At 44.4% G+C, this 20,279-nt stretch overlaps 1 protein-coding gene across 2 annotated transcripts in view; it reads left to right on the top strand.

The window, feature by feature from the left end:
* LOC146183937 (deoxynucleotidyltransferase terminal-interacting protein 2) overlaps positions 1-20,004 on the top strand; it is a 47,089-nt gene extending 27,085 nt beyond the window's left edge. For both annotated transcript variants that reach the window (XM_084609249.1, XM_084609250.1), the window contains 2 exons: positions 4,521-4,630; positions 19,635-20,004. In XM_084609249.1, the coding sequence (XP_084465375.1) occupies positions 4,521-4,630; positions 19,635-19,737 (213 nt within the window). In that variant the 3' untranslated portion in view covers positions 19,738-20,004. The remainder of the gene's footprint in view (positions 1-4,520; positions 4,631-19,634) is intronic.
* Positions 20,005-20,279: the final 275 nt, after the last annotated feature.

Below are 20,279 nucleotides of genomic sequence, written 5' to 3'. Positions count from 1 at the left end.
CAATGCTTATACTCATGAGCAGTGGAAATCGCAGAACAGGGGAGAAATGAAAGGTTTTTGTACACGCAAAAAAAAGTTGGCTATGGTTTAGCTCTGGTTAACCCTAGTTGAATTGCGAAAGCAACGGCTGCATGGCTACACTTGTGGTTGTAGCTTTTGGTTAAGGGTGTGATTTAGCTCTATTGTATAGACAAGACAAACTGTTGAGGTAACGACTAGGCTTTTATTTTTTATACCAATGATGACCCGATGATCAGCGAAGTAGTGGGACTTGGTTTTCACTCTGGTGACGATGTGTTTCTGCCGAGGCTCTGTATAAAACAATGTGTGGTGGTTTGAGGTTGATGCTGGCTCAACTCAAGTAAAACTGCTCCTCTGCAGCTTGAACAAAGGCGGAGTCCTTGTCTTTATTAAAGTCCCCTGTCATGACAACTAACTCCTTTTCAGTTCGGCTAGGCATTCCAGTAGCCAGAATGCCGAACGCAGTTTCAAAGCTGGCCTGGGAAGATATATACACCCCGGTTACTATGGTGGGCTGGACGGACCAGCCCACATATAAAACCCCGCTTTGACCAAGCCGCATGAGCGTGCCTTAGTGGCCTATAGGGTGAATACCAGGGTCCTGGCGGGCTGATTCTGACATAACCGTCCCATGTGAAACGAGATACCCAAGTTGGCAGCTCCTGCCAGGTTTTCGTTGCGCCTGCCATTTGTGGCTATGGCATATGAGCATACGCGACGAGCCGAGCTGGCTGGCATAGTGTTGCTTTCGCAACAAAAAAAAAGAATGCATGTAAAGGGCACCAGCATGGCGCATCGGGTGTGAAACTTCATTGCCATTTGAAAGCAATATCAGTGACTTGAGTGAATGGTACGTAAGGATGAACGACCTTTGATGTAGGACACTAGGCTGCCCCAATTTTCATCAGAAGAGCAGCTATTCAGCATGTTCATGGGCACGCCTTCTAGAATCACAGTAGCTTCTCCAGTGCAGTAAATTGAATCTGAAATAATTATGCATGAAAACAGCAGAGTAGTGTAAATAATTGCATTACTTTTTTGCAAATGATTGTATTTCAGTGTCATTACTTGTTGTCAGTAGTAATTAGTAATGGAATTTAATTTCTTTCCAAAAGTAATTTTGCCATATGTGCACTGATGCTACTCGCCCTTAAGTAGGGCACAAGTCTGATCCCGTTGGTAATGGTTCATGACGGTTACTGTAGTGCAAAAAAAAAGGATGGCATGTAAGGTAGCCAAACACTGCAAGGGCTTGTGTGTGGCTTTCCTATGTGACGCTTTTTTTTCCTTACTCTGCAGTGCTCGTCATGAGCTGACCCTTCCAGCTCACTTGGCAAGGTTTTTAAGCATCTATAAATGCAATAAATGTGGCGGCTCGATGCCTTTAGCTCGGACAGCACGACGCATTCAGTGCTGATTTTGGTCAAAGGGACATGAGATGGCAAGCTGGGCAAACACCCACGCCAGCCTTGCCCTGTCCTGCTCCTGTTGGCGTATTGGGTGGTGCATTCAATACCTGCCAGGTGGGCAGTATCCACTTTGATATGTGCATGGATATGTATTCTGCTCAGCTACTCAGGCCTGTGGTACAAATTTTCCTCAGGCTCATTTCGAGCCACCGGCAAAATTTTATGTTGAAGGTGCAGCAAAATATGCTTTATTATAGTATTGAAAATAGCAGTATAATGTGGTCTGTGGGCAGAGAGCTTGGAAAAGGGAATGCTTCATTACATCGAGGACTTCATTACGTTGAAGTTGTTGCACTGAGGTATAATTGGATATGCAGTGTAGCAAAATAGCTCGGTAATGAAGGTTTTACAGAAGGTGCGGAATCAATTGATGCAGTCCCGCACTGCTAGCCACCACTAAAAATGCCTCACTGCAATGGCGCAGTGGTTAGGATGCTCGACTGCTATACCCAAGGATGTGGGATGGATTCCGGCCGCGGCAGCCGCTTTTCGATGAAGGTGAAAAGCAAGGCACCCATGTGCTGTGCGATTCCAGTGCACATTATGGGGGGACATGGCTCTTAAAGCTATTTTTCTTAATTTTTGACTAAACCTAATAAAACTTGGTACTATTATGATTCAATTTCTTGCATTGATTTCAACTATGTAACTATTTTTCCGATTGGTCAATAAGCTCCAAAGATAAGTGAAATTAATTGTTCATAATTTGCAGAAACAATGAAAAAATAACCGCGCTACAAAAAATTCACATGGACACTTTGCTAGGTACTAGAAAGCGTAAGGAATACAATGTTAGGAGTATTTTTCTGATATAACAAATCTTAGCGATGTTGTAGCAGTTCAAAGTTCACTGTTCCAAATGTAGGTGCCCTACTGTCTGGTGTAGAGCGAAATTGAAAAGCATTTGAAACGTAAATTGCAAAATTTATTCCTAACATTGTGTGCTTTGCACTTTTAGCTACATGCCACAACAAAATTTATGGTTCTACCTCCATTAAAGGCAGAGATATCACTTCCGCAAATGAGCAAGAAATCAAGAATGAATGTTTTGAGAAAACAAGAAAAAAGGATTTTTTTATTTATGGTCGGATTTGCACCAGATTTGCACCATTTGTGCATTTTCTCGTGCTCATTCCGAAACTGCAAACTGTTTTTACCTAATGCAGGTAGTCTTATATATAATAAGGAAAACTGGTCTTTTGTTTGAAGGAAGCATGGTTAGTAAACATTCGACCTTGAGAAGATTTTGATTCTTAAATGGTCTAGAATCATCAACGGACTGCAATAATGCATAAATGAGCCTTCTAAGATGATTTGGAAGAAAGTTTGAAGCCGAGATATTGCTGCTCCAAAATAGTGACTGTGTCCAAAATGCGATTTTGAGAAATTAGCGAAAATATGTTTTAGGCACATTTTTAAATTACCAAGGCTAACAGCAACTTGATAAGATGAGTTATGACTGACTTTTGGTGTGGGATAAATGCCCTTCGACTCAGAAGGAAATTTATTTCGACAATGTTTGCGATTTTGCATGCCGCGTGTGATGCCATTTCGCGACCGCAGCTGCCGCCGCGCCACTAACTTTTCTGAGTGCTCCGATCTGTCGCGCCCGTGAAAACTGCTTAGGTATCGCTTTTTAATCTGCATCGTCATGATTGCGATGCTCATACGCGGCAGGAATCGCTTCGAGTAAATCGTTCGCTCTCCTGTCGTGCCGAGCACCACCCGCTATGCCCTTATCGCTACTATCGGCCCATTGCGGAGCGTCTGCGCTTCGTCACTGGCGCGCCTCTTATCTCAACCTTTGCTTTTTAGGCCAGTAGGACGATCGAGCCCAAATTTTTCATGTTTTACGCCGTGGTCCCGTCGATGGAGCATTGCTAAACGAGCTAGGCCCGACAATGCGACCTTTTCAAAATGGTGCCAGGCCGCAAGTGGTCGACGCCGGCAGCCAACCAAAAGTGGTCATTTGGGTCACATGCCTTCGGAGCCCAATAGCAGCACGTGTTTCGGTGCAATTTTTTCCCTTTGTTTTCCGCCTCGGGTGTTCGCTCACAGATGCCAATCGTAACTCGGGAATAGCCTGCATCACGATCTTTCGAATGAGACAAAAATGACGCTGGTGGAGCGCGTATTTCTCGATCTGCGGCCGATCAAAACTCTGTGTCATTCGACCTCAATTTAAAGGCCCAAGCGTTCAGATTCACAACTTTGGAACGCTGTAACGTGCGAAATAGATGGTATTTTTCAACCAAAATTAGCATGTAGCTGCGGAAACGTCTCGGGACAGCGAAAATGAAGTTGAAAATCTGATTTTTAGACCAATTTTCGGCCGCAAAGAGCCATGTCCCCCCTTGATTAGCCCCAGGTGGTCTACACCGACTCCCATAGCCTGAGTCACTTTGGGACATTAAACCCTATTAACCAAATAAATTATGCTAAGCACTAATAAACGTAAAAAAACCTGGTGTTAATGGCAGCCCCATAGTTTGGGCAACCAAATTTTTATTATTTTGTGTGTAAAAGTCACTTGTATTTATGAAAGTGCATCATGGCTCCTCAGTAGTAGCTCAGGGGTTAAAGTGTTCAGCTACTGATCCAAGGGAGCCAAACAGCCAAGAACTTTGCTTCATGCTGCTGATGCAGCCCGTGTTGGCACACTGTGGAACTTTGCTGTCCTCAGCCTTAACTGAGCTGTGAAGCTTGTTCTTTGGTCTGTTTGTTCCATGGGATTTATGTTTTTAGACACAGCACAGTCGCCTGTATAGAGGGCGCTGCTAGACGTAAAGCAGGCATGAGTTCTGCATGTCAGACAGCCTCACTGATGTTGTGTGCCCTCACTGTGGGTTCGGGACTATCTTTCCCCACCTTGCAAAGGCGAGGCGAGGCAGGGAAGAACCTGCTGAATTTGTGAAAATGTGCAACGCACAGGCATGCAAAGAGTGTGTGGAACAAGCCATTTTGAACCTGTAGTTCATGGTAAAATGGCACAGAGTTATGTTGACTTTACCGGTCCTTGTGCACTGCCAGGTGGGGACAGTGATGGACTCGGCAGCCGACTTCTACCATGCCAGGGTGCCCAAGAAGGACCGCAAGCAGACTATGGTCGAAGAATTGTTGGCTGATGCTGAGTTTAGGCGGTAAGTGAAACCAGTAATTCCATCGGCAGCATGTGTTGCATCGCAGGCTTCAGCCAGTCTTTAATGGCTTGCTAACACCATAAGGGCTCAAAGCAATAAATTAATCTCTGCATTCTGTAGACACTGCTGCATGGTACTCTGTGTGCGAGTAGACTTAACCACCATCAAAACTAATGTACACTGCTGCATGTGAGTCAATCTTTTTATTTTTTTTAAAGGAGTTCAAAATTGAATGGCAGAGGGGGGGGAGTGATCGAGCTTTATGTTGAGCCGGCCTGTTTGCGCGATCTAGGGCAGTTTTTGGTATTGGTTGGAAAATATATTCGCTAATTCACATGCCAATCGATTCCGCTACCAAAAGTTGAATTGTAGCAGAATTGAAGGAAATTTGGCATTGGAAGCGAAAATTCTCAAACATGGCTTTGGCAGGTACAGTAAAGCCTTGTTAATCCTGATCTCAAGAGACTGGCAAAACTTTCCGAGTTAACCGAGTTCCGGATTATTTAATTTACCATGAAAATAACAATAAAAATGTAGTTTGCATACAAAAACCTTTACTTCATGAAAAACTGTGTTATTTTAGTTCGTTTCTTTGGCGGAATTTTCGCGACAACAATTCTCTTCAACCATCAAGTGGTGGTGCGCGTGCTTGGTGCGCATGCTCATCGTCACGTGATCCCACACAAAATTCTTCCAGTACAGCGAGGGCCTTGGCAGCCTCTTGCACAGTGTGACATCGCGGCAGTGGCTGCTCATTATTGTTATCATCGGAACAATTTTCGTTTCATCTAGAACTTCCTGTAAAATGTCTTCATCGGTCAGCATGCCAGCAATGGCAACATCGTCTATTGCGATGTACTCATCAAGCTGAACACCACTAGGAAGGAGAAACTCCAACCGCCTGGCCTCTTTGTCATCCATTTGTTCAGTGTGCTCTGGGGTGTCTTCTGAGATGGCTTCATCAGGACGGTCACAGTCGTTGGGGCGAACTAATCCACTGTGCCTGAAAGAATTCGCTATCACATGCTAAAATGTGAATAGCGCCGAGAAGGTTTAGCTCATAATCTCGACCTGCCTCCTTGTACAGTAGCATTCGCTCCAGCACATGCTTTCGGTATCTGCTTTTTACGGGCTTGATTATTCCTTGATCCAGCGGTTGCAGAGCCGCTGTCGTGTTTGGAGGCAGAAATACCAGCTCGATGCACTCCAACTCCGTCACACTGGTGTGCACGCTGCAGTTGTCAACTACAATCAAAACCTTCCGCTTTTTAGCCGAAAAGCGGTGGTCGAGCTGCCGCAGCCAAGTTTGGAAGATTTCGGAGGTCATCCAGGCCTTCCGATTACATCTTGGGGGGTTTGCCTTCCCGATGACAAGGAGCAGCAGGCGCTCTGTGCCCAACATGTTTGAAGCGAGAAGCACCCTTGCTCCTCTTGCCTCCAATGCACGGTCACCCTTAAGGGGAGACGAGGGTCTTAAAACTAACTTTTTTAGTTATGGCTAGAATTTCATGAAACTTTGCACACAGATGTGGTTTTCTCTCCTGATTTCAAAAATGTGATTACAATTGAGCTGGTGGTCTTAGATCAAAAGTTATCTAACAAAGTCCAGAGCATAATTAGTGAATTTCTTACGCAGCTTTAATGAACTTTCTCATTGCATTTTGTTGCTTTTAATTACATGGATTGATAGCCAAAGTCTTCCCATACCCGATGACATCCTTCGTTTTCCTCAAAAAGGCACGTTATCCTCACATATTATGGTGAGAGTAAAAGGCTGCATTATTTGAAACGAACTCATTAAGCTAATCTCAAATTGACATTTATCCATTGCCTAATCTAAAAAATTAAAAATGTCATCGGGTACTTCATTTCTCTCTGAAGAAAATGGTACCAAAGTTATTTGTGTGAACTAAAAAGAAGTTATCAAAACCCTGTGTAAGACTGTAGAGATCGACCAAAAATATGAAACTGAGAAAACGGCATTTGAAGTTTGACCACATATTATAACTTGAACAATCAGTAGCCTCACTGTGATATTTTTCACCAAAAATGTCATGCTCTTCCCATTTCCAAAACTGTCTTTGGATTTTGAATATGTCAACTAAAACTGAAGCTATCACCATTACCCATGGCCAAGGTAGTGTATGCCATTAGAAAATCAGCAAAATTTTTTGATATGCAATATTATTTAAATGTCAATTTGCAAAAACCTCGATAGAGTGATGTAAGTGTTGGATCACCCCCTGATCTTTTCAATATGACTGCAGTGATGCTAAATTTGTCGTTGTCACTCGGCGACAATGTAGAGAAAAAGCACAGTAAGGCTGAGTGCAGTGTCCAGAAACAGCACTGAGAAAAACTTATTTGCATTTTGAGACCTTTAATTTTGCTACACTGCAGCTATGGTAATATAAATGGAATCGTTGTGAGGCTTTGTTTCTTATGAAAAAGGCTATATACTAAACATATAATAGTACCCTCCCCAAATACTGGTAAAAGCTTGCCACAAAGTCTAAATATACCGCCACTAGAACCAGCGTGAGAAGCTTAATTTACCACTTCAAATGCCTGTGGCAGTGCCCTTCAAGGCAAACAAATACTCAAAATTACGATAAAACGGTCTTGCAATATTAATAAACTTGCACAAAGTTGAAGGCTAGAACACAGCGGCATACTAGAATGACCTAATAAATTGGCTAATGTTCCAGAATGAAACTTTGCTGTACAGCGCATGCAGGGCCGCACGCGGGGTCCCTTGCTGGAGCTAAAGCTCGAACTTTCACACCCCTTGATCGCAGCGACGCGATAACTTCGGCAATAATAATAATAATAAAAAAAAAAAAGAACGAAACCGGCGACGGCATGTCAGGCTCGCCTGTCGTCTGAAGCGACGCGATAAAAAGCAACGAAGTGGTAGCGTTGGTAGGGGCCATGAGTATCAGCTGAACAGTTAAATCTATCGATGTTATCTTTGACGCCTCTGAACCGATCGCAAACGATTATATGCCGCCGGACGTGCTGCAGCTAGGTCGAGAACACGCCGCGCGACCCTGGCAGCGCAGCCGCCGTACTCGTTCTTCGACGCGCACTCGCTAGGCGCTTCCGTTTTCAATACACTCCTGATACGGCTACGTCCACCAAGCTACGTTTAAAGACCAGCACCAGATGCGGGAACGACTGATAAGATCGCGAAAGCGCACCATAAACGAGCGAAGCAGCAGCTACGACGAAGAACGTTAAAAAAAAAAAATGGCAGGTCGGTCGCGCTGGCCAATGGGAAGCGCGAGACGAGGGGCTCGCTTCGCGAGCGCGCGCTCCAGCCAATCAGCGGATCGGAAACGGCTTTCGGAAAACCCGCGACGGCGGTCGTTCTGTTTAAGCGACGTCATTTGGAGATGCCGAAAAATGCGCACAAAGAAACAAACTTCAAAACAAGTCCAAGATGGCGGCGACCTGCCGGCTGCTTCACCCGCGGCGCGCGCGGGAAGTTCGAACAATTTTCACCTCTTTTTGGCCATTTCGAGGCTCCCGTGGCGTTTTAAAAGTCGATTTTATCGTATTTCCCGACCGAATTCAGTGTTGATATTTTGAAGGCTAGTGCTCAAAGGTACAAACATTCCGAAAATGCGTTTTTCTCAAAATCAATTTTTCGCCTATTTTTGACCAGTTTAAGACCCGCGTCCCCCCTTAAATGTGATGGTTTTGTCTGATAAGGCTTTAAAAAAAACGCAGTCTCATCGCATTGAACACGTCAGCAGCTTCATAACGAGCCAGGTACTGGGGAAGTTCGGTTTCCTTCTAGTCAGCAATGCAACATTCGTCCACCGCTGCTTTCTCGCCACAGACGGTCCGAAAAACCAGTCCGTGCCTTTCCTTGAAGCTAGTGAACCATCCTTCAGACGCACTGAACGTGTCGATCTCCATTTTTTCTTTTTCTCGCCTCTCGAAACTGCTTCCACAATTGCCGCTTTTCGCTTGAGTGAAAGCGCTTTCTGCTTACAACCACTTATGGCGGTAACGCACGCGGGAAATCAAAGTGAAGGAAAGTCATGGAGAAGAATAGACAAACTGAGCAGAAAGCAGCGTACAAGCAGTGACTACAGCAACGCACACGGGAAACCAAAGCGAAGGAGAGTTGGAATCTGCAAACAGAGCGGCAAGCAGTGCACAAACGACTGCGGGAGCGGCGGCTGCGCGAGAGCCGTGCGAGAAAGGGCCAATGACAGATGGGCGTGCACGGTGACGCATCAGCCTCCGCAGGCATGGGGAAGAGGTTCTTTGGATCGCAGCAAAGGAGTGAGCAGAGCAGGAAAGGAGGGGGGGGGGGGGGGCGGAGCCACTGCTCTCCTCCATTTGTGACGAAGCAAAAAGACAGAGGGAGAGGAAAAAAAAAGCAGGAGGCGAGGGCGCGGATACTCCAGCAGCTTATCGCTTATCTCTTGCTTGTAGGGAGCGAATGCCGCGCGCTCCAGGAGGCCCGTCCGCGTGGGTAACCCAAGTCTCGTGCGCTGGCAACACTTTTCCCTTGGCCCTCGCCGCCTGGGAAATTTTTGTCCTTCCGGGTAAAATTTACTTGTCTGAATTCGTTGTAATGAAATTACAGACATTTACTTGGTTATATAGAGATAAAATATACATGGTCTTTAATGGGAATTATGTTATGTATTCCTTGTAACTTCGTTATATTGAGGCTTTTGTTATGCAGTAAAATCTTGGTGATGCGAATCCGGTTGATACGAATTCGCGAAATTCCCCGGCCAGAGTGCATTGTGTACAATGTGCAAAATTTCGGATGGTCCGAACACTCCCACGCCACAACGGATGATATGAATGCGCAAACTGCGACCGCAACCTTGAGCACTGCACACCAACTGTACATCGTTGACTCCGCGATCGCCAGCCGCGCTGTATGTACGCATCGCGAACAGTTTGTGGTGACGTGTGACATGGTGACATGGTCGGGTAGTATGACATGGCAGGTGTTGTCAGCTCAGGCCTTTCCTTTGAGATCCTGAATTAGCCACGCTACTCCTAGACCCCGCAGGCATGTCTGTACGGCTCAGTTAAAATGGGGATTTGTATCTTTGTGAAGAAGTCTTTCACATAAGTGGACAGCTTGCGACTGTATGCTAATGAATATTGCGTGTGGGATAATAGAGATAGAAATTTGAGGATTAGCTATTAGTGAGCAGCAGTTGCATCTACAGGAAAGTAAATCTGCAAGAGAAGCTTTGGCCATTGATGCTGTCAGGTTATACCCTTTAAAGGTGACGTTTGAGCGTTCCTACAATTTTTTCGCTAAGAAATAAGTACCCCTGCTTTCTTTAAATCAAAGTGGTGCAACAATTTCCTTGAGCTACTAGAAATTGGCCAGTATTGTGCCACTGTAAAGTATGGGGTAATTCACTTACAGTGAATTCTCGTTACTATGAACACCACATTAATGAGTTTTTCAAATTAACGAATGTTTTAAGTATCCCTGGCAGATTTTCTTTGTTTTCAATGTAAAGCTATTTCAGAATTGCGAATTTCAATATAGCGTATATTTCAGAATAATGTACATATTTTATTTTTCTTCTATAATCTAGGAACATCAGTATTATGAGCCATATAAAATTAACAGTGCCGCAGCTCAGCGTGACACAGACACTGCTATTTCTGTGTGTATGGTCCGTGGGCTGTAGCTGTCATCAGCATATCTAGCGCTAGCTCCTAGCGCCACTACAAAGCTCTGATTTAATATGCAGTAGCCAGCAGGCCTAGCCGCCTGCCTGTGTTGTGTGGCGTTCACTGGTCAGTCGTTCGGGCCATTCACGCGTGCAGGACTTTTTTTTGTTGTTGTTGTTTATTTGTTTGTTTTTTTAAGGGAACGCTTCCGTATCTGCGTCAGACCGCAGCTTCGCGTGCCTCCACATAGCCTAGTTCTGCGCATGCGCATGACGTCACAGCCAAGGCCAGCAGCGCAGCCAGCAGCGCAGCCCCCTCACCAAGCTCTGCCAGCGTTGTCTAGCAATGCTTAAGAGGTGTGCGACTCCTCCTAATTAAAAAAAAAAATTATTCAAATTAGTCTCCACCGGGAATTGAACCTCCATTCCTCTGACAGGGTGTCTAGCAACCGGGAAAACCAGGAATTGTCAGGGAAATTTCATGCACCAGGAAAAATCAAGGAAATGTCAGGGAAGCCATCAAAAATTTTGCCAAGTCAGGCAAAATAGCACGATATATTTTGCAGTGTATTTTCATTTTAAGCTGGTGCACAGCAAGTATGTTATTCATGCAGATCTTTTTTGTTGTTTTTCTATTTGTGCTGAGCGTGCAGCCCCCATCGCAGCCGCGCCGCAAGGCGACGTGCAGTATATTACTTTGACGCCAGCGCATGGGTGAGCTACCACAATAGAAGAACCAATGCACACATGAGCTGGGTACTCAATAAAAATTATGAGACACTTTGGCGACTAAAGTGGTGAAAGGCGAAAGTCTGAGTTCTGCATCTGCTACGCATTTGTTGCGAATGTGGCGGTGAATGATGCTTTGAGTAAAGAGGGTGACTACTGTTTCACATTCCTCCCTTCCTTTATGGCATGGTACATGTGTACGTGGAGAACTGTGACAGATACTACGTCTTTTCTATCCTGTTAACCAATTTCAAACGCCGCTGATGTCTGCTGTACTAACGCCTCTCTAGGCATTTGGGTCTGCTTCTGTTTGCTGTGTGGTGCGGCGTTCGTGGAAGTGGCAAATGAAAGGGCGCACGGATGCTTAGATCGGATGCCCGGTGGGATCAGCTTCGTATATGCATGAATCGCCGTGTGACATCATGACCTGTCATGACGGTACATTGCGCACCCCTTGTCGAATACAACCAGCATTTCATTGAACGCATTAAAATTCCTGGCGCTCTATAATTCGTCTACAGGAAAGGAAAGGCACAGTATCTTTCACTCGTGGAATCTCGCTATCATTCTCACTGTAGACGAGGGGAATTATGAAGAGCGTTTCAAGATCCGGGGCGTGGCAGTGGTAAAGCACTGGGCTAAGGTTCCAAGGGAAAAAGGTTTGATTCCCTTGTGGAAGACAAAGTTTACTAATTTGTTTTTTAAGTATTAGAGCCACCGCAAAAGCGTGACAGACAACGATGAGCCATTAACCAACTGCGCCATGCCCGTGATCATGATCAGCCGATATAGATGAAGAAGCGGGCAGTGGCGTGGATAGGAGCGCGCGCGCTAGGAGCCAAAAAAGGGCATTTGAAGGGATTGGCGCGCAATTTGAAAGTACCAAAGACTAAAATAGTTAATTAATAGTCATTCAGTTAGGGTGACATCAAGGATGTGACATCACACAACCGGAAGTAGAGTCAAACAAGGGCATAGGAAGGGATTGGCGTGCAATGTGAAAGTACCAAAGACTAAAATGGGTAAACAAGAAGTAAATTAAGCAACTAGAAGCAGCCACAAGCAACCAACAGCAGCATCTATGCTTTCACATTACTTTAATGCATATTCTGCAGTGCTCTTTAATTATTTTTTTTTGTTGTTTCATTATCTTATTGCGAAGTTTATGTGGGATCTGTCGACTCCGGCCAGCAAAGTGCTATCAAGATAGGAAAGCAGCTTTCACTGCAAAAAAAGCTATGCAGGAAAAAGGCGAATCGGCCTCTGCAGACAGGTAGCCTTACTCCATCGACCGCTGCAATCATTTTGAAAAGCTGAGACAAGATTTTCAAACTTCAGGGAGCACTGAAGATGAGGTCATATTGAATTCTGATGGTTTTTTTTTTTTTTTTTGCACATGGACAAGCTCGGTACCTTTATCCAGGTGTTGTGCAAAGTGAAAGGTGTATGTGCTGTAGTGGTGTAATGTAGTGCATGGCCGTGTTTGCGGCACGCGGCCAAAGAAAATAACTGATTTCTTCAAATAAATGAGCTTTGAAGTTAGTGCAACATTTTCATTTGTTGTTTTGCTTGTCTACACACGTGCCTACTGCCAAGGTGCATCATTTTCATACCTAGCTTTGACCACTGGCTTATAACCGCAGATTTTTCATTGCAACGATATTTCAAAATAAGGAATTATTTTTTGTGGCCCCATGGGAATTGTTATATCGAGATTTGGCTGTATAACAATACCAGATATAGCAATGTATCGCTTATACTGATCTAATTCTTTAGATTTATCAATTTTCCCAGTAAAAATAAATCATATGCAGTTCAGTCCACTATAACGATGTTCAGAAAACCAGAAAATCTTATCATTATAACTGATTATTGTTTATCTGGATTGATAGGAAAAAAGGAAAAAAAAAAAAGGAATGCACCCACAACTTTTCCCCTGCATGTAGGCTTGCCTACTTACCAGAGATGAGTGAATTGGGTTGAACAATGCAAATCATTGTAAAGAGCACCGAAGACTTTATCAAAAGATACATAAATAGCCGTAAAATGCCTTATGCATGCTTAAAAAGGTCGAAATTCGCACTTGCTTGAGTGGCAGCTGTAGCTTGATAATCGCTTCCAGTAGCGCGTACGCTGGCGGCAGTCTTTTTCGTGTGCACGAAATTGATCAGCGACTGGGTGAACTACTGGACCCTCATAGCCTTGATGATCGTTAAAATCGTAAAGTGCTAATTCCTGTATTTTTCGTGCGGCTTGCAACCTTGAACCCTGCCGTTAATCCCGATGAATCTGCTGTTTCGCCTTGAAAGCTATTGCCATTGTCTTGCTTGGCACCATCCTCCACGGATGCACCATTGGGCGATGGCGATACGACTGAATCATTTGCACAGCGACAACTGGGAGTGTCAGCAATGAGATAACTATACAGCCGACGACCGATTTTTCGGACTCTCAACAGACCACGAAAATGTCCGAAAAAACAAATGTGCACCAAAAAAGCTAAATTTGTTGCCTGTTATTCACTTTGAGGCCGGAAAAAGCCAAGCATGCTTTTCTGCATCACGCTCCGCTTCCGTGCTAATAGATCCACCTGAATTTCGCTTGCATCAGCTCAGCTTGCGTCGGCTGCGCTGCTGCAGGTGAGTCATCGTCGTCGTCGCTCTCAGACTCCAGAAGCACTTGGCGAATAATTCCTGCATCTACAAGCCCAGCGCACAGTTCCAACTGGTGGTCCACGTCTGTGAACTCTGAAAACGAGACGGCCGATGGAATTTTGACACCAGCAGTGCGAAGGTCGTGAATGAACAGCTCACTGCCTGGCAGCTGCTCGATGACGCTCTCCTCGTCCAAGGCAGCCGACTCATCATTCAGCAAAAATCCCGCGTGGCGGAAGAAATTGCGCAGCGTTGTGGGTGCTACAGACTTCCACGCATCTGCGAAGGTACTAAGTGCTCCAAGCAGATCGACAGAGTAGGTTTTCCCACTGCCGAGGCACACCACAACCACCAAGCACTGAATCACAACACAGACTCCGTTGAGTGCCTTCTCGCTGTTGCGTTGCACGAAAAAAAAAAAAAAAAAAAATTTCTTATAAAATTTGGAAACAGCTTCTTGAAGAACTGAAGTCGATTCAATTAAATGCGAGCCACAGTAGTGACAGAACGTAGTTCTCGCATCGACCATGGCTAGGCCTACTCGCTACGCTCGGCAACGCACGGCAAACACACAGAGGAACAGATAGTCGAAGCAATCACGCTAAAAGAAAAAAAAAAAAGCAGCCCGGCGGCGAGCAGCGACGGCAACGACGTTGTCCCGGAAACGGAAGCTGCTAGGCAAATAATATAGCCTCAATCCAGCGTGTTTAGCCTACACCGGTTTCAAGGCTATCGAAGGAAACGGTAAACAAGATGGCGGCGACACCACTCAAAATGTGTGGCAGTTGGACGGCTGACGCTTGGAATGTCCGAAAAATCGAATAGCCCTCCTTAGAGTGTCTGAAATTTTGAGCAGCGTAATACATTGACTTTATAAGGTATGTCCTGGGGCCAAGAAAAAGTCTGAATAATCAAGCATGTCCGAAAAATCTGTCGTCGACTGTATAGTGCTCATTTCCTAACCGTATGCTATGCCCTCTCGCGGATTTCTCTACACCTGGTCCATTTTCTGCTCTGAGTATTCACATCATTCTCTTAGCATTTTATTTTTTATCAAAGATTCAGATAAAATTTTCGGGGTAAACATCTTTCCAGCGGCCAGAAAGCTATCGCCGTATCCGATATGCCGCTGATAATCAATATATGTTTTATTTTTGGATAGGGGCAATGGGAAAACTGATAAATCCCAAGACTTTGATCGTTATAAGCGATATATCGTTATATCTGGTGTCGTTATAAGTGGACTAAACTGTATATCAATATGATTATTAGCGCTGTCCCGCTGTGGTGTTGCAGTGGTTAGGGCTCTTGACTACTGGGCCTAAGGATGCAGGATCATATCCCAGCCGTGGTGGCTGCTTTTCGATGGAGGTGAAAAGTTATGCACCCATGTACTGTGCGATGTCAGTGCACATTAAAGAATCCCAGGTGGTTGAAATTTCCAGAGCCCTCCATCATTTTCTTCTCTCCCTGAGTTGCTTTGCCGGCCGCTTGCCAGGTGTGCATTTTGTGCGCACATTGTTTCGCTCGGATTTCTGTCGATTCTTGCCATTTTGGCTTTGATTACCCAGAAGTCTTCTGTATTTCTATGACCCATATTTCACTAATCCTTGCTGCAGGGGCGGACGGCTACGAGGATGAAAATGTAAGGCTTGAGAACACAGTAAAATAATAAGCACGCAGATAACATATAGGCAGAGACATGCACGAAATGAAATTCGTTGCAATTGGTACACTGGTGTGCCTTGTCAGTGGTGACTTTAAATTGATACTATTCTATATCTCAGTACGCTGTTAGCAGGAAGTGCCGATGCAGTTTGAGGGTATAGGTGTCTGCCAAGAGTGGCAGAAGGTGCCGCTGAGAGCACTGATGTCGTCGTTTGTTTAAAGCAAGTCAGCCATTTTGTGTAACGCAAGTTGTTGAAATTTTTTTTTGTTGGGTAAACGGATTGAAAATCAAATATTGGTAGCAAAAAAGGATGAAAATAGATTAAGCGAGCATAGCCAAGCGCGTCCCGTAAACTGCATGAGGTCTGAAACCTTCCCAGATATCATCAGCGCTTCTTGTTGTGTTATTAAGTAAACCTTCTGTTCGTGCAAATATCAAAATATTCACCTAAGCGTGGTGCCACTTGCATTTTGTTTCAAGTGAGTATCATGCAGGGGCTTTTCTTAGCTATGTAAACAAGCAGTCGGGCTATCATGATGCCACCCTCTTTGCCGCATACTTAGGAGAGTGTACACTCTCTAAATAAATATTTATTTATTGAGTATTGCCTTTGAACATTCCTTCATCTAATGTCCGATCTGCTTACTAAGCGGGGCATAAAAGAAAGTTAGAAGCAGATACCAACTGCAGCAACTACAACTTGTACAGAAAAAGGAGCAGCGCGTTTGTAGGCTGAACATGGCGCAGAGGCGGTGGCTACCGGTTGCAGGCGTAATGTCATCTTGGAGTTTGATTTTGCATAAGCGGTTACGGTATTGCCGCCAGTTGGCATTTCTTTGCTGATGTGCATAGTAGATGTGCTTAAGAGCTTATCGTGCTGCTCAGCTCTTTGAAGAGCTCATTACTTGCATGTTGGTCGCAGTTGATTGCATGAGAAGACTTGAGAGTGACAGCGCCATTTAGATCACTTCCAGTGCATTCCTTATGGAAGCAGCGCAGAGTAATGCCATACAGATCGCTTCATCAGAGGCAGCTGGGGTTTTGCATATGCACAGATCGGTCATGCAAAAGGCAGAGTAGCAAATGTCTGACACCATAGACTTACATAGATGCTGACTAAGGCTATGCTGGCAGTTTGAAATACAGTAAAAGCTCGTAATTCGCACTTCACGGATCAGGAAAAAAATCCGAATTATCCAAGGTTCAAGTTATCAAATGACCTTGATAAAAGTGACAAGACCCATTTGCATTACGCTAAATTTACAGTATTTACTCGTGTAACAACCCTCATGCATAATGAACCCACCCCCCTTTTGCCATTTTGCTAAATTTACCTTATTTACTCGCGTAACAACCCTCTTGCATAATGAACCCACCCCCTTTGCCACTGAGAATTTAAAAAAAAAAGTCGTTAGCGTGTTCTTCTGTTTTGCGCCGCCACATTCCACAGCGCATTTCTTGGCAGCGCGCCAAGATGCTGCGCAGCAATGTTAGCTCTAGCGGGAAAAGAGGGGAGAGGGCAACTTGGCAGATTGCCAGCGCTCGTCAGTTTGTGCAGGCTTAGTTTTCATTATGTTTGCTTTATCATGCTGCATTTGTGCTGATACTGTCCACTGCCACACAATCATTGGATCCTGTAATAGTGCAAACGGCTTTTGAAGAGAACGCTGTTAAAAGCTAATGCCATGATTGCAGCTGACCGCTTTTGTTTATGGCTGGTGGTTAGAAGGATGTACGACTGTCACAAAAAAAAAGAAAAGGTTTTTCCTGCAAAATGATTTTGTTTTTTGTTTGGAGACTCGTAGCACCTGTGTAGCACCTGTCTAACGTCACAGCCTTTTATGGGCGTTGGCTGGGACTGCGGTAACTAAAACACTTATCCGTATTTCCGACTACAGGTCAAATTAACGAGTATTTAGTTTGCAAGCCGTCGCGCCGGTCATGTCATTTAGGCTTCATCCATTCTTACATGGTTCTACCTTGTTTCATCTTCTGTCTCCGGTTTTGGATGTGCGCAGCATCTAACTATGCCTCCCTATCGCAGGGGCGTTCCTCTGGCCATGTGCTGCGGCGCCAGCGTGCTATTCGAATTATCCGTAGTGGAACCGACTTGCGTTAGAATTAAGGAGAGATGATACTCGAAGACACTTTTTCTTTAATATTTGAGTTAGAGCTATGAAACTCTGGTTAATAATTCAGCTTTTTATGCTGATTTCAAATCTGCAATTAGTTTTATTGTAAGTTGCATAGTTTTTGTTCTGTTCAGTGACAGTGTGTAAAATATACACTCTTTTGCCCCCCTTCTTTGTCATACTAAACTTCCATAAACACACATCGTTGATGGCTCATTTTGATCCATATAAACTGTAGAGTGCCAAAAACTAATACTAAAGTACATATAAAATATGCTAATGACGTGAAAAATTTGAACCTGGCAAGTCTACATTGTCAAGACACCACCATGTGGTAATTATTTTTTTTTTTTTGTAAATATTTGATCCGTATTTATTCTTGAAAGAGATAACGACACTCCTCACACCTCAGAGAAAATGTGTGCAAAATTTCATTCAGATATGAGCATCAGAAGTACCAAAAACATGAAGGGCAAATGCTGAAAATTGCCCAAAATTGCATTTTGAGAAAAATGCATTTGAAGTTAAAATTGCATGTTTATTTAGAAAAGAGGGCTTCAATTCCTATCAAACTTTGGAACAAGAGAAGAAAATTGTCCATAAACAGCCACTGGCACTAGAAACTTCCTGCAACATATGTCGCTCTCTCATGACCCTTGCAAGTGGATTCCGACATGCGCTTTTTTTCTTCAGTGTGCGGCGATTCGCGTTCGCTTCCACAGTCAGCTTCAAGGACATTTGTTTCTGCATTGTTATTTCTCTGGATGTGCCAAGCTATGATGCATTGGCTTGTGGAGTCCAATAATTGAGGAAAATCGCACTAGCTGCTCACATCCAATTCCTATAAAACAGGCCGCCACAGCAGCTTTGACGTTGATGGCGAAGCTTTCATCCGAGCTCCCGCTGTCAATCTCTGCTCGTATCCTTGCTCGCATCCCTGCATGCCATAACTCGCCGCAATCAGTATGTTGTGGAAAGCACACATTGCGGGCAGGCAGAGTTCTCACAGAGTAGTTCAAGAAATGAAGCGAGTCTGCGCTTTGCGGCCGGTTCCCGAATACTGGAAGTCCTGAACGCTGGCTTGGGCAAATCGCGCCGCCCACAAGAACGTTCACCGCTGCCAAGTCAGTAACTACAGATGACGCCTATTCGCAGGCTATTTCCTCACTTTAGAAATGCCCAATCTTTTTTTCCGAGGCACTCACACAATCTAATGCCGCTTCAAATTCTTCGGAGGCATCTGAAACGCTGGAGGGATCGGCGTCGGTTCCACTAGGCCTAACTGCCACAGGTCGAGTTCTCACTGGACGAGCCTCCTCTTTCGATTTTCGCCAACGTCCTCTATATTTGCGAACAGAACGGTATTTCACTCCTCGGTGACTGCGCTGGTTCAATTGTGCTTCATCCATGACGAAGATAAAGTTGCCGAACGATCGTCACTCGGAAACGCACCTCGACGTAGCATGGAGCCAGCAAGTGGGCTTCGCCACATGCGCGCGCGCGGCGGCCAATGGCGAGGCTCGATTCATACCACGTGATTTAAAAACCAGTCGCAGCGCTCGAAAAACGCGCCGTAGGCATGCTCTTTTTAATTATTGCTTGCGTTTTAGACGCCGGGCAACTGTTGTGATTGGGAGAATGCGGCTTGGCTGATCTCCTCACGTGATCCGCAACGGCGATCAACTGCGCTATGCTGACCGCGGGACGCTCGAAGATAGCATACTTTCGGTCATTTAACCGCCACCGTGTGCTCTTTAAACGTAATTTCAGCCCATTTCCTGTTTAAACTCAGCTTTGATTTTTATTTTCATGAAGGTAGAGATACTAAACTTGACAAAACAAGTAAAAACAAAAAATCAGTCATTTTCGAAAAAACCCGCGTTTTTCGACCCGCATCTCCCCTTAAAGGGCTTTTTTATGCACAGACCTCTAAGGAGTTCGGGTGGACCGAGTAATGTAGTTTGAATTATGCGAAAATTTGAATTAATGAGCTTTCACTGTGTGTGGATTTCCAAATAAACTTGGGACAAATTAACCAGCTTTTACAGTTTGGGTGTTTGGCAGGCTCTTCTAGCACTGTTAGGGTCTTTGCGGCAGGTGTTGCAGGTTCTGAACTGCCCTTAAATTGTGTTTGATTTCTTGTTTTTATTGCAGTTTTAACAAGAAGAAGTTTAATGAGGCTATGGCCCGACAGCAGCGAGGAGTTCCACGGAAGGCTCTGAAGCATATGAAACGGCTGAAGAAGCGGAAGACTTAAAAGTTTTACGTGTTACTATTGTGCATAGAGTATAAGCTGTGGCTTGTTGATGAGTGATAATCTTCCATGTAACATGTTTCTCAGCACCTTGTTTTGGCAAACATAAAGTGGAAGTGAATCAAAAAGCCCAGCTCCTCTGAGTAAAGAATAATGTTCTTGAAATTGAGTTAATGTGTTTTCACTAACTTTTCCAGTGGCAGCGCTGCCTACTTGGAAGAAACTACTGTTGAAAATGAGTCACAAGAGAGCTCTATTTTCCTTTTATAATGTTTGCTTTTATATTTTATGCATGTATAATATGTTTTATAATTTATTATGCTTTATGATTTGTATTATAATTACTTTTCTAGTTTTTTAAAGTTTTATGCAGTGGAATCGGGTTTAATCAAACACTTCTATATATTCATGTGGGCAAGGACCTTACTGAGCTGTTTCTGTCTTTAGCCACTGTTTTGGACGAAGCATTTTGAAATAAAATAACTAGGTTGATTGGCCAGAACTGACAACCTTGCCATACTGGAACGAAACGAATTGTATGGCAA

This window comes from Amblyomma maculatum, chromosome 7, assembly GCF_055883805.1.
Source record: "Amblyomma maculatum isolate TAMU_Amacu chromosome 7, ASM5588380v1, whole genome shotgun sequence".
NCBI lineage: Eukaryota > Metazoa > Arthropoda > Arachnida > Ixodida > Ixodidae > Amblyomma > Amblyomma maculatum.
Note: the sequence above shows the minus strand (reverse complement) of the source record. Positions and strands in the feature narration are given on the sequence as shown.